The sequence below is a fragment of the Cricetulus griseus genome (genome assembly GCF_003668045.3).
Source record: "Cricetulus griseus strain 17A/GY chromosome 1 unlocalized genomic scaffold, alternate assembly CriGri-PICRH-1.0 chr1_1, whole genome shotgun sequence".
NCBI classification, from domain to species: domain Eukaryota; kingdom Metazoa; phylum Chordata; class Mammalia; order Rodentia; family Cricetidae; genus Cricetulus; species Cricetulus griseus.
In genome coordinates, this window is record NW_023276807.1 from 29,276,180 (window position 1) to 29,291,659 (window position 15,480).

Genomic DNA, 15,480 nt, shown 5'->3' on the forward strand with positions numbered 1-15,480 from the left:
ACATGGGACAGCTCAGAATCAACTGTAATTTCAGGTCCAGGGGATTTTGTGCCTCTAGTCTCCATTGGCACTTATACTCACATGTACATTCATACAAAGAGACACATACACATAATTACAAATAAAACAAATCTTTAAATGTAATCTAAAAAATAACAGAGTATATTTTTTATGAAAAAAATTATAAAAACCAGACCAAGTAGAGTACATTCCTTAGATGTCTGGCTACAAGGGAGCATCACTCACCTTGAGTTTGCTTGGGAAACAAGTAGAAAGGATTTGCATGCTGTTGCAGTGACTGCATTGGCTAGTTTTGTGTCAACTTGATACAAGCTGGGGTCATCAGAGAGGAGGGAGCCTCAATTGAGAAAATGCCTCCATGATATCCTGCTTCAGACAAACCCTGTAGGACATTTTCCTAATTAGTGATTGATAGGGAGGGCCCAGATGGTCATGGGTGAGGCCACCGCTGGGCTGGTGGTCCTGGGTTCTATAAGAAAGCAGGCTGAACAAGCCTCCAAGTTGCTTTGGTCATTGTGTTTCATCACAACAATCATAACCCTAGCTAAAACACTCAAATTTTTGACATTTTTGGATTCATATCTAGGACTCCAGTTCCAGAGGCCCCAACCTCTTCTGGCCTTCAAGAGCAACAGAAATGCACACAAGAACACACAAGCATGTGTGCAGGCAAAATACTCACACTTATGAAAAATTAAAATAAAAACAACAGAAAATGATAGGGAAATATACATTAAATAAATAAATATTATCATCAGGTTACTTTATTCATTGTTAATGTGTTGATAAAGAGGCTTTATATACAGTGGATCTACGAAAATATTTTTCATACTGATCAGAATTAAATTTGTATAGAGCAGAGTTTTAAAATGAATGTAAATAGCACTAAACCTTTTCTTTCTGCAACCTGTACTTAATAGATTCCTTCTGTAAACTAAATTTAAAAAAAAATGTAGTGCTGAAAATAGATAGATAGACAGACAGACAGACAGACAGATAGATAGATAGATAAATGTTATCAATGGCATGGACATATTGAGACCAGGTCAGTTGGGGAAAAATGTCTAAGAAGGATTCTTAGCAGGCAACAATGAAAAGGAAGAGAAACAGTGCTCTGGGGGTAAAGGTTGGAAGGCAGGGCTGGGAGGAGCCAGTGTAGAACACTTGCCTAGCTTGTGCAAGGCTTTGGGTTCAATTCCCAACACTGCAAATGTAGGAAAACAGATTAGATAAGGAAGCAAACTAGGAAAGTGGAATACCTACATATACATATATAAACAATCACGGGCTTGACACAGAAACAAAATGCCTCCCCCACTTTCCAGGAGACTGCTCTGTTGCAATTAGTTTGTTCTGATTCAAAGATAATTTCCATGCAAAATGTCTAGTTTCAAGTCTAGGAGCTGGAACATGGTGGCTCATGCCTGTATGGGGCACTTGGGAGGCTGAGACTTGAGTGTTGCCGTGAATCTGAGGACAGCCTGGACTACACACTGAGTTCCAGGCCAGCCTGAGCTCAAAACAAACAAGGAAACAAAAAAAATAAACTGTGAGTGGTTGTGAACACCTGTAATCCCAGGCCTAAGGAAGAGGAGGTAGAAAGCACATGAGTTCAAGGTTGGGCATTGGGATGGCTCAGCTTGCCCTATAAGCCTGATATCCTGAATTCGGTTCCCAGAACCTACAAAGTGGAAGGAGAGAACTCATGATTGCAAGTTGTCCTCTGCAAGTATCCTTCCACACACACACCATGGTCCACACACACAGCAATACACACCTAAAAATTAAGAGTTTAAGGGCATCTTCAGCTACATAGAGTTTGGGATCAGCCAGGGTTATGTAAGACCTTGTCTTAAAAAAAAAAAAAAAAAAAAAAAAGCAACAAAAGGAAAACAGAAACCAAAGTGAAGATAGTGCTCCACTGGGCAAGAAAAGCATTGAGGGAGGAACTTCTGACTCTGAGAAGGGAGTGGAATTTGAATGCAGGAGGATTGCTAGCCTTTTTGAAGAACAGATGAGATAGACAGGGAGAAACTCTCAGGTCAAGCATGAACTAGATCTTAGGGTAGGCATTTCTTGCCACAACTTGTCCTAAAAGGAATGATACCAAAAATTCCAGCCTCTAGAAAGCCATTTTATTTAACTTTCTTTTCGCTTATTCTTTGTACCTTTCACATCATGCATAGAGACCCCAATCATTCCCCATCCCTGTGTATCTTCCCTTTACCATTTCAGCACCCGCCCCCAATAAAATTTAAGAGAAAAAAGAATAGAAAAACAAAGGGAAAAAAATCTTGTCGTGGAAGCTGTAGTGTGACATAGTGAGTCATACAGTAAACCCTTTAGTCCATATATCTTTACTTGCAACTGTTCGTTGTAAAGAGTCATCAGTCTGGTTCAAGGCCTCTGGCTTCTGCTGCACAGTCAGTGCTGGGCCCTCACTGGGTCTCCTCTTGGTTATCCTGCTGTTGCCCTGTGTTGTGGAAATCCTGCAGTTTTGGGTCTGCAGGACCAGTCCCTTCATGTGCCCCATCAGATCACAGGTGTGGTGAGCCAACCCATAACCCTGGTTCTGGGTTGGGTTAGTTACAGGGTTGATCAGTCTGCCAGCTCTCCCTTGTCCTCACCATCAGGTGAGGTGGTACATTGCGCTGGTGAGTGTACCCCTTTGTAGCAACAAGCAGGGGGCATAGCCAGTTCTTTTGCTCTCAGGTCCTAGGGGTTGAATCTCCCAGGGATGGGGACATAGCTCAGTTGGTGGAGTGCTTGACTTGAATGCATGAGATGTGGGTTTAATCCCTGGCAACCCATAAACTGGATTTGTTGGTACATACACTTTGGAGGTAGGAATAGCTTGTTTAGGAGTTCAAAGTCATCCTCAGCTACTTAGGGAGTTCAAGGCCAGCCTGGGCTACATGAGACTCTTGTCTCAAAATAAGATGATACAATCAATAAAACTAAACAAGATAAAATTAAAAATAAGCTCCTGAGCACATGAGAACATTTAGGGGAGCTACAGTACTTCCCTGCCATGCAGGGGTTCCCTCAGAGAACAGGGAACTGAGAGCCGAGTTCGGGCAGGCTGGCTGTGGGTTAGTGGAGAAGACTGTGTTCTTTGGTGACCTTGTCCAAATCCCCTGACACTGGGAAGTGACAGAGGTCATCAACTCTAATGACATAGCCTGACAACAGGAAAGTGACATTGGTCATCAACTCTGATGACAGCAGAGATGAAGAACTGAGAACTGTGAACCAGGAAAGACTCAGAAACAACTGACCTGAGAAGCTCATGTGTATGAAACTGTGTTGCTGACTTTTAGCACTGGGAAAAAAGAGGAACAAATAATTTGTCTTTTTTTTTTTTTTTTTTTTGAGACAGAGTATCACTGTGTAGTTTTGGCTGTCCTGGAACTCAGAGAGTTCTGCCTGTCTCTGCCCCACCCTCATCCCAGTGCTGGGATTAAAGGCATGCCTCACCAAACCCAGCAATGAAGGGTATTAATATGGAGGCTTTTGATCTAGAGAATTCAAACCATTAAAATATTTTATTTATTTTAGTTTTTATTAGCATTTATCAATTATATAATTGGTTTCATTTGACATTTTCATATAAAACATATAATTTATTTTGATCACATTTACTCCCCATATCCTGTTTTTGGATAAGGCAGTGATGTTTTTGTGTCCTCCCTCCCTCCCTCCCTCTCTCCCTCTCTTCCAAGTCAGGACCTCACTGTGTAACTTAGGGAACTCACCCTGTAATCAGGCTGGTCTCAGATTCATTGTGCAGCCCAGGGTGGCCTGGAACTCACTGTAGGCCCTGCTGGTCTGGAACTTTCCCTTATAATCCCTCTCCTCTTCCCAGTCAGACCTCTTCTGTTTTGATGGTCACAGTGTTTGCTTGGAGATGCTCACAGGAGCATGGGTGAAGGGTTACTTACAAACACACAGCACATCAACAGTGCCATGCCACTTGGAAAATATGCCAACCATTAACTGCATCTACGTCCTTAGGGAGGGAGGGGTCCTGATGATACCCTACCACACTGTGACAGAACACAGACCAGCCCACACTCCATGGCCACTAACACCCAGGAGGAATCCTTTCGTAGCACTCCAGCCTTCTGGCTCTTACAGTCTTTCTACTCTACTTCCTTGGTGTTTCCCAAGCTTTGGAGATGTAGAAAGTAGTTGATTTTTTCATGGGGACCTCAAGTACCCCGATAAATGTACAGAGACTTAATATTAACCAATTGGAGTCATAGATATTTACCGTGTACAAAAAGATTGTTCCAGAGCAGCAAAGTGTATTTTAGAAAACTCATTTAAAATCACAGTGTGTGTGTGTGTGTGTGTGTGTGTGTGTGTGTGTGTGTGTGTGTGTGTGTGTGTGTGTGTGTGTCCATGTACGGAGAATGGAGATTGGAGGACAACTTGTGGAAGTCAGTTGTCTCTTTCCACCATGTGGGTGAGCAGAATTGAACTCAGGTCTTCGTGCTTGACAGGAGGTGCCTTTACCTGCTATGATGACTATTGTTCGTTGTCAACTGTAGTTCGTTGACTACATCTGAAATTAACTAAAATCCAAATGGCTGCGCACACCTGTGAGGGATTTTTTTCTTAATTAAATCATTTGAAGTAGGAAGACCCTCTTCTAATCCAGTTGTTCTGAGGCAGGAAGACCCACCTTTAATCCGGAACACAGCTGCTGGTAGCCTTGTATGAAGGACATGGAAGAAGGAAGCTCTCTCTTTGCCTGTTTGCTCTCACCCTCCCTGGCAAGTCCATTCCTTCACTGGCATTAGAGCCTACTTCTTTGGGATTTCAGCATATACTGAAGACTAGCTGAGCTATCCAGCCTCGTGGATTGAACAACTATTGGACTCTTGGACCTTCTGTTGGTAGACAGCCATTGTTGGACTAGCTAGACCACAGTCTCTCTCTCTCTCTCTCTCTCTCTCTCTCTCTCTCTCTCTCTCTCTAAAAATACACACACATTCACATATATATGAAAGAGATAGTCATTCCCTAAATTCTTTTCCTCTAGAGAACACTGAAAAATACACCTTCTGAGCCATCTGATTGACCTGGTAGAGCTTGCTTTCACACAGAAGTGAAGTACAGTTATCAGAGCACACCTCTAGAATTTCTAGAGGTTAATTGGATCTTCACATCTCTCACTCTTGTTTTGTGTTGTTTTTTTTTGAGATGGGGTTTCCTCTGTGTAACAGTTCTAGTTGTCTTGGAACTTAATCTGTAGTCCAGGGTGGCCTCAAACTAGCAGAGATCCCTCCTGCCTCTGCCTCCCAAGTGCTAGAATTAAAGGCATTCGCCGCCGCCACCCAGTTCACCTTACCCATTCCTTTGTGATCTTTTCCTGGGGAAATACAAACAAACATTTACTCACCCCAGACAGAACATCAGTGGAGAGATCAAAGTACAATTCCGCCAAAGTCCAACTTGGTGAACTAATGAGCATTTTGGATTTATTTACAAAGCCACACCTTCTAATAGTGCCACTCCCTTTGGGGCCCTTTTTCTTTCAAACCTCCACAAAGTGCTTGCTTGTGGAGGTTCAGTCTCCTGAATTCAGTTTGCAGAACCCAAGTTGGATGGCTTACAACTGCCTGCAATTCCAACTCCACAGGGATCTGATGACCTTTCCTGGCCTCCAAGGACATCCCGCACAAATGTGGACGTACACACAGACACATTTAAACATAAAATCATTGTTTAAAAACCCCAGAATGTAGCCCAGGGTGGCTTTTAGGTGGTGGTACAAGTAAACATCCTTCCTCCATGGCTTGTGCTTCAGTTGCTGCCTTGAGCTCCTGCCTTGGCTTCACTCAGTGGACTGTGACCTGTGACAAAGAACCAGTCTCTGCCCCAAGTTGCTTTCAGTCCTGGTCTTTACCACAGCAATAGACAGCAAACTAAGGTGAATCCGGTTAATGATTTTCAATGCACATTCAGTGCTGTCTTCCAATAGCAAGTCAGTTCTCGAAGCCTTTGTGATGCTGTTAACCCTGTCCTGTGTGTGTACTACCCGATGGCCAGCTCCATACTCGGGCAGCTAGTGCCTCTGCAGAGTTCTTAAAATCTTCTAAAGTTCTATTACAGGAACATACCACAGCTGTGTGTTCGCCTCTCACCCACTAAAGTCCAGCATATGACTATTATAAATAGAACTGCTAGCAAGAGTTTTGGATAGGGCAAGGTCCATGCATAGGTAATATTAAAGTGAACTCAGCATTTATATATAACATTTTTAAAAAATTAATCAAGACAGGGTTTCTCTGTGCAGCCCTGGCTTTCCTAAAACTCATTCTGTAGACCAGGCCTCAAACTCCCAGATATCTGCCTGCCTCTGCCTCTGCCTCTGCCTCTGCCTCTGCCTCTGCCTCTGCCTCTGCCTCTGCCTCTGCCTCTGCCTCTGCCTCTTGAGTGCTGGTATTAAAGGCGTGCACCACCACCATCTGGCTATAAATAACATTTTTAGGCAGACTCTCAATATACAGTCCAAGCTTGACTTGAACTCATGCATTTTCTGTGCTAGTCTTTTTATTACTGAGATCATGGGCAGGTACCACCTTGTCTGGATTTCATTCATAACCTTAGAGAGGCACTTTTTAAAGTCTGTCTTTCTCCTAGACCTCCTGGTACCCTTGGATTTCTTGAATTCTTCTCCTTTTCTTAAATTATACACACACACACACACACACACACACACACACACACATATAATATTTACATATGAGTGTGTGTGTGTGTGTGTGTGTGTGTGTGTGTGTGTGTGTGTGTGTGTATGTGTGTGTGTGAACATGAGGGTAGTGCTCAAGGAGTGTAGAAGAGAATATCAGATTCCCTGGAGCTAGTGTTACAGGCTGCTCTGAACTGCCCAACATGGGTTCTGGGAATTGAACTCAGGTCTACAAGAGCACAACATGCCTTAACTCCTGAGTTATATCTTCAGCCCCTCTCATCTAAAAACAAAAACAAAAACAAAAAAAAACACTTTATTTGTTATTTATTCGTTTGTTTATGTGTGCATAGCTGGATATATGTGAGCATGAACTTGCCCGTTTGTGGGAGGAATCGGTTTTCTCCTCCCACCTTGTGAGTTCCTGGGATAGAACTCAGATGGTCAGGTTTGACAGCAAGTTCCTTTATCCACTGAGCCATGTATCTGCCCCAATTACCATTTAGGGGTTTTGTCAACTTGACAGAAGTTAAAGGTATCTGGGAAGATGGACCCTCAACTGAGAAAATGCTGCCATCATATTGAAGTTGGTGGGACATTTCTTGATTAATGTGGGCGGGCTCAGCCTCTTGTGGGTAGTGCCATCTCTGGGCAGGTGGTCCCAGGGTATGTAAGAAACCAAACAGAGCTAGCCCAAAGGAGCGAATCTGTAAATAGCATTCTTCTTGGGCCTTTTCTTCAGTTCCTGCTTCCAGGTACTTGCTCTGCTTGAGTTTTTGTCCTGATTTCACTCAGTGATAGACTGTGATTGGGAGATATAAGCCAAATAAATCTTTTCTTCCCCAAGTTGCTTTTGGTTATGACCTTTATTATAGCAATCAAAAACCTAACTAGGGCAGGGCTCTGTTTACACTACTGAACTACAAACCTCTACGGGTGCATTCGCCCTCAGGGCTATGTCTTTTGATAACTGGAGAAAGCAAATCCCAAACCAGTAAGGTTGAAATTTCATGGGCCAGTGGTACTTCAGATTCTGGGATTACCCCTTAAATTACCACCTTGCCATTGTCTGCTTTTAAAATAGGTGCTCCAGGCATTCTGTAGGAAATCTATAGCTGCATTTAGTGGAAAAGACACAGAGGAAGAATGTGCTTACCAGCATCTGATTTTAATTGAGCATCATTCAAACTAATACAATAAAGACACAGAACTAAAAGGGGGCTAAAGTTGCATAATGTATGTAGGCATAGCGGTGCCCACCTTTAATTTCGACACTTCTGAGACAGAGGCAGGTGGATCTGCAGAGTGAGACGGTCTTAAAAATAAAAGTGGGGGTGTATTGGAACTTTGGGGGCAAGAGGGGTGGTATCCTGGGAAGTGAGTTGATAAAATAAATGAAACTAGCCAGCATGGTAATTAGTGCCTGTACTCCCAGAACTCAGGATATGGAGACAGTTGTTAAATTTGAGGCCCTCCTGGGTTACACAATGGGTTCTAAGGTAGTCAGGGCAACATAGTGAGATTTTTGTCTCAAAATAACAACAAATGTATCAAATCTGTAAACAACAGCAAAAAATTATTAGACACAAGACGCTAAAATCTACACAAATGCTACACTTATTTCATGACTTAAGTATTTCTTTTTCACTTTTACAAAATTTAAATCTAGGAAATCATAGAAGATGAGCCACAGATACCATTATGCTACAAAGAAATCTCAAAACTCCAGTTAGCTAATCCATTGTCATAGATGAGTTCTAAATCACCACTCTGGAAGTCCCAGGTCAGGGCCCAAGTTCAAATGTCCCAACAAAGTGTGGCTGGACCCTTAATTCAGTCAACAGAACAGGAGACAAGTTGAAGTGAGTGGCTGAAAAGAATCACCCTGTATGGGAAGGAACAGGGAACCAGGAGTCTTTGAGGAACTAATAACTTGGGATTTATGTAGAGAAAGAACCAAAACAAGGGCAAGGACTTGAAAATCCAGTATTGATTTTAATTAGGTTATTCTGTGAAATATCCCCTGTGGGCTAAGATACTTGAATACTTGGTTCCCAGCTGGTCACTCTTCAGGGAAGACACAGAACCTTTAGAAGGTGGAACCTTGGTAAAGGAGGTGAAGGCTTTGGGGTTTTATAGACTCACCCTACTTCCTGTTCCTTCTCTCTGCTTCCTGTGCAGGATGAAGTGAGCTCTTTCTGCTTCCTGTTCCTGTTGCCCATTTTCCCTTGACATTCTGGACTTTATACCTCTTCAACAGTAAGCTAAAACGAACCCTTTCTTCCTCAAGCTGCTTTTGTGATTGAGGTTGTCCTCCTGTGTATATGTTTCTCTTATAGGTTAATGAATAAAACACTATTCAGCCAATGAGGCAGAAAGATAGGTGGGACTAGAGACAAGGAGAATCCTGGGAAAAGTAGGCAGAGTGAGCCAGCCACACAGAGTTGCCATGCTGCCAAAGGTGTAACAACATGCCGGGGCATTACCAGGGAAGCCACAGCCTGGTGGCAATACATAAATTGATAGAAATAGGTTAGTAACTAAGACAGAGCTAGCCAATAAGCCCTTGACACCAGCTAACACTTTATAATTAATGTAGCATCTGTGTGTTTATTTGGGGTTCAAGGGTTGTGGGACTAGCTGGGACAGAAAATTTACATCAACACTTTTGGTCATGCTATTTCATCACAGCAACAGGAAAATAGCCAATACAAGTTACACTTTTGATGGTTGTTACCCAGGACTAGCCATACAGAGACTTGTCAACAAGAAAATTGCTGCAGCAGTACATGGTGGCTGAGGCAGGAAGATGGAGATTTGAGGTCAGCATGGAACGTACAGTAAGATCCTGTCTCAAAAGTCACCACCACTGCCAACAGCCCTAACAAAATCTACAGGGAAGCCATTGCTGCCTGGGGTTAATTTTGACTCTTGTCACAAGGCTTTTATCAATCAAGCCTGTTGCTGCTTACACTGCTGTTCCTTCAAAGCCACTGCAAGAGAGAACACTTAGGAAGGATGTCTGAAAGGCAGCTTGGAGCCAGGTAAGTCAATGATGGACTCTCCTTCAGGTTTAGGGCAACACTTACAGATTCTAGGTACCACCCCCAGCAGTCTGGAATTAAACACTGTAAAAGGTAGTCCTTGATATCTGTTCATTTTTTAACAGGAGATAGGAAAGAAAGGCAAGGAAAATCATGGGGACATGGGAAGGGAAAGAACCCATTCAGCCAGAGTGTGGTGGAAGTTTGCCATTGGCTGAGAAACAAACATTGCAGCATAACACAATTAACATTTTCTGTGAAAGTTGTTAACAGAGTAGACATATTCCCTTCATATATAGATATTTCATGTCAAAATACCTATGACCTAGGCTCATGGACTGATTATATATAACCTTGGGAGGTGTATATGACCTTGGAAGGTGCCATATGTGTAACGATAATTCTTTCTGCCAGCTGCCATCTTCTGCCACCACACAACCCACTAATATATACTAATATATTAGTAACAATGCTGCTGGCCAATGACTAGGATTTCTTATATGCTAGCTCAGTCTTAATTATCAACCATAACTACTAATCTATATATTTTATAAGGACTTATCTTACCAAGGACGCCGGCCTTATGTGTCCTCTCTTCCTGGTGATCACATGGCGACTCTCTTTACTACATTTCCCAGAATCCTGCTTCTCTCCTAGTCCCACCTAACTTGCTTCTCTATTGGCCAACAGTGCTTTATTTATCAACAATAAGACAAACATAGACACAGAAGGACCTCCCCCATCACATACAACCTTGGAAGATTTATGTAACCTTGGGAGGCGTATATGACATTGGGAGGTATATACAACCTTGGGGGTGTATACACCCTTGGAAGAGTCTCACTCCTTTTTCTGGACATTTTTGGGAATCCCAAGAAAGACTTTGTTTACAGTGTAGCTATCCCATCTTCTCAAATCCCTGTGGTCTTTTCAACAGTAGACCCCAGGAACCACTCTGTGATCCTGCTTACATTCCTTAGCAACTTTTTGAAGATAACATCAAAACCTATCCAAATCCTGCTTGTGACAATTATAGAGACAGCATAGCTCTCTCTCAGAGAAGTCTATACCTTTGCTTTGGAGTCTGTCTTTCTTCTGGAGTGCCTCTCTTTCTCTTTTCCTGCACTTAAAACCCTATATTAAAATATTTTAGTTTTGTTGTGTTTGTTTGTGTGTGTGTGTGTGTGTGTGTGTGTGTGTGTGTGTGTGTGTGTGTGCCCGCGTGTGTGCGCACACGCGTGCATTTATACTCGAGAGTGCATGTGTGCTGAGACTGCCCATATTCCAGAAGATGGTCCCACACCCATATATCAACAGGCAGCACTAAGTGGACTCTGGGTCTGGAGAGACAGGGACAGGGGTGGGGGAGGAAGGGAGGGAGAGACAAAGAGGAAGAAGAAGAAGAAAAAGGAGGAGGAGAAGGAGACAGAAAGCCAGGTGGTGGTGGCTCAAGCCTTTAATCCCAACACTTGGGAGGCAGAGACAGGTGGATCGCTGTTCTGCAAAGTGAGTTCCAGGATAGGCTCCTAAGTTACAGAGGATCCCTGTGTTGAAAAACCAAAAAAGAAGGTAGAGGAGGAATTAAAGGGACAGAAACACATTATATGAATGTATGAAATTTTTAAATAGTAAAAAAAAAGTCTTGGCCGAGCGTTGGTGGTGCACACCTTTAATCTCAGCACTCGGGAGGCAGAGGCAGGTGGATCTCTGTGAGTTTGAGGCCAGCCTGGTCTCCAGAGTGAGTGCCAGGATAGGCTCCAAAGCTACACAGAGAAACCCTGTCTCGAAAAACAAACAAACAAACAATAAGTCTCTGCGAGCAAGGCACGGCCTCAAAAAAGCCGTTTTATACAATATAGAGTAAGTCAGGACAGGATCCTGGTCCCAACAGTGGATGAGGATTTTTATGCAGTGTTCTCGAAAGTGACCCAAATGTGACAGAACAAAAGAAACTGAGGCAGGAAAACAGGAGTATATTTCAACAGATAAAATGAAGATCTTGCTTTGAGTGGTTGAAAAGGAAATGAAGAGAAGACAAAGGAGGCATTAAGAAGCAAGGACAGGCCTGAGGATGTCGCACAGCTGGTGGAATGCTAGCATGCATGCCCCAGACCTGCAGAAACATTACAGATCTGTAATCCTATAGCATTGGAAAGTTGAGATGGGACATTCAGTATTTCAAGGATAGGTCCAGCAAGGTGGCTCAGCCAATGGAGTGCTTGCCACCAAGCCTGATGACTTGAGCTCAACTCCCAGGCTCCACATGGTGGAAGGAGAAAACCAACTCATTAAATTGTCCTTTGACCTCCACATATATGCCATGGCGATGTTCGTCCTCCCCCAATAAATAAATAAATGTAATAAAAAAAGTTCTAAAAGAAGTTTAGGAATGCTAAGTTACATAACAAATTGGAGGTAAGCCTAGGTGAAGTAAGACACTGGTTTTATTTATTTATTTAGGGTTTTTTTTGAGACAGGATTTCACTATGTAGCTCTGGCTGTTCAGGAACTTGCTATGTATACTGCTGGCCTCAGACTGGGAGATCTGCCTGCCTCTGACCCCCAGGTACAGGGATTAAAGGTGGGTGCTACTACACAGGGCAACACCCTGACTTTAAAGGGGTGGAGCAACTTACCCTGTGAACCTGCTGGCTATAGTGAAGGATGTCAGGGATGACTGTACATTTTAGGGCTGCTGCGTGAATAGTGACAGTAACATATAGTAGGAAAATTAAATGGGGGAAACATTTGGAGGGGGCAAAGAAGTACTTAAAAATGGATAAGAAAGGCTGCGAGGCCGGCCGGCCAGGCCAGGCCAGGGCGGGGCCGGTGAACTTGTGTGCCTCGTGGTCCCGGGACACCGCGGGACACTGGGCAGAGGCTGGCACCATGAAGATCTGGACTTCGGAGCACGTCTTTGACTTATTGGTACCGCGAGAACGAAAACGTATGTGCAAGAGCACTCTGTAGTCGACCTGGTAAAGAAGACAATGGAGCTCAAGCCCACCAACATCTCATTTACAAATATGGTCTCTGTAGAGGAGAGGATCACTTACAAGCCGCACCCCCAGGACCCAGAGAAAACTGTCCTGACCCAGGAAGCCATCATCACCGTGAAAGGGGTCAGCCTCAGCAGCTACCTTGAAGGACTCATGGCAAGCACCATATCTTCCAACCCTAACAAAGGCTGGGAAGCAATGGAATGGGTGATCCATAAACTGAATGCCGAGATTGAAGACTTGGCAGCATCAGCAAGAGGAAGCCTACGGATGCCGATGGCAGCCGCGGCAGCTTTGGTGGAAAAATGAATGACAGTGGAGATGGGTGTGCAGCTAGCTACAGGGCCCCCGGGACTCTCCAAGCTGACATCATATTTATTTGTTATTTAAAAGATACGGCTATTTTAGGTAGAGTTTATTATTATTGTTATTATTATTATTATCATCATTATTATCATTATCATTATTTTTTTAATGATCTGGGGTAAGGCTGTGACTTTTGATCAAAACAAAAGATGGAGAGTTTCTAAATCAAAGTGATTGTCTGAGGTGGAAGGGCTTGAGGGAGCTGACTGGAGAGTCTTGTGTTAGCATGAACAATACACGGGTTTGTTTGTTGTTTAATTGATGTTGACCTCAAGTCTCCTTAGGTAGAATCTTAGAGCCTGTCAGGGACTGGAACAGTATCTGGGTGTGGACCAACCAGAAGAAAGGCCGACTGCCCTCAAGTCCACACAGTTGCCCGCTGCTGTGAGGGCACCTGCCCACCTGCCTGAGGAACTCACTTTAAAAAGAGAAACTGTATAATTTCAAATGCCATTAATTTGTATAAAATAACTTGCCCTCTTGGGAACCAGTGTTTGGATTTGGAAGGCCCAGGGACTTTTCAGAATGGGACTGACAGGTACATAGGTAAGGCACGGGATTTTTTCCAACTGTTGTCTTTGGATGCTAGCAGTTTTGAGAAACAGTCATTGACAAAGCCAACTTAAGGTTCATTTATACCTGGTGGGGAGGGTGACCAACAATGAGGACCTTTATAGAACTTCATCACAGCTGCTCTAGGGTCACTGAATAGCAGTATTGAAAGGATGTTCATTAGGTTTCCATTATGAAGACACAAATGGAAAAGTACTGAATGTGCAAAGTGAATCAGAGCAGGCTATCAAATGCAGAGACATAAGAGGAAACTGTGTTTAAGGATCTCAATCTTCGTTCCCCTGGGCTGCCTTGTTCTTGTGATCTCGGTGGAAGGAATTCAGATAAGACACTCACAGCTTAGTGTAGGAAACATGTAAGGTTTATTACAGAGTAATGTGAAGCACTCATAGGGTGAGAAATGATGGTGGCCTCAGGGAACGTTGAGGGAGACACATTCTCAAGGAAGAAAATGAACAATGGCTAGACAGACTACTGTGCTGAGCCAGCTTTATGCCACTTCCTAAAGTGTCTGGATCCCACAGCCTTTCCCGGGGAGTATTTTCCTATCCAGGTGATTGACAGGTCCATGGGATGAAATTCCCAAAGGGAGGGAACAACGGTATTTCTTTGTTCTTTTCCAGAAAGCTCCCTGCTTGATAGCAATCACAAATGTTCCCGCAGTTCATAGAGCTGTGTCAACAACTAGGGCCTGAGATAAAACTCAGATTTCATGCTTTTGACCAAAAATCATGCAACAGAGGTGACTAAAGAACATTAAAGAGATGGAGTGGATAGAGAGCTCAGTGATTAAGAGTGAGAACTCTTGCCGTGTACCTGAGTTGGGCACCCTATACCCACCACTGGATAGCGAAAAATTGCCTCAAACTCCAGCTCATGTACACACACACATGCACTACACACACACACACACACACACACACACACACACACGAACACATATAAGTAATTTAAAAAAAAAAGCAGGACTTGTTGGCTTACAGCTCTAATCCAGTCATCCCAGAGCTAGAGGCAGGTGGGTGTGTCTGTGAGTTTCAGGCCAATCTGATTGACATAGGGAGTTTCAGGACAGCCAAGGGTACATATTGAGAGCCTGGAGGCAAGAAGAAAGAAGAAAGGAAAGAAAGAAGAAAGACAGAAAAGAGAAAAAAAAATAAAATTAAAGAAAAAGAGATAGTCTATAAAAGTAGCCTTGTGCTACTAGGAGGAAATAGCTTTCCCTTAATGGGTCTCAACAAAGCCCTGCACTCCCAGTGGGTTCTTCCTTTTTGTCTTGCCGAGAGCTAACCTTTCACATAATATTTTCAGCTCAAAGCAGGGACGACGACGGTGACACTTTCGACCTCCTCAAACTGAAGGCATTGACGGGAACAGAGGAAGCAGCATAACAGGTCTGGCAACATTAGGGCCTCACAGCTGACTATGATAATGACCTCTAAGGCCGGTGATGTCTAAGTAGCCAACCACCTGACATGGTAGAGGATGATTTGGGGAGAAAGACACTTGACTGTCCTAGTTTGGTTCTGTTATTGTGACAAGTATCTCTACACAGAGCAACCTAGGGGAAGAAAGGGTTTGTTTAGCTTATACGTCCCCGGTCTATCATTTCTGGGAAATCAGGATATAGGTCACATAGCATCAATTAGTCACAATTGTAAAGAATAATTCAGTCCTTCCTCTCAGGCCTTCCTGAGAGGAAAAATTCCCCATGGAGACTCTCTTCCCAGGCAGTTCTAGGTTGTGTCAAGTTGATCATTAAAGCTAACCAGCCCAAATA

The 15,480-nt window shown here is 43.4% G+C and overlaps 1 protein-coding gene across 1 annotated transcript; it reads left to right on the plus strand.

Annotated features, from left to right (window-relative positions):
* Positions 1–12,689: 12,689 nt before the first annotated feature.
* LOC100771210 (PRELI domain containing protein 3B-like) lies at positions 12,690–13,073 on the plus strand (the record flags this gene model as incomplete). Its single annotated transcript, XM_035452997.1, has 1 exon — positions 12,690–13,073. A coding segment is annotated over one exon (384 nt), but the record flags the coding sequence as incomplete, so codon positions are not given.
* Positions 13,074–15,480: the final 2,407 nt, after the last annotated feature.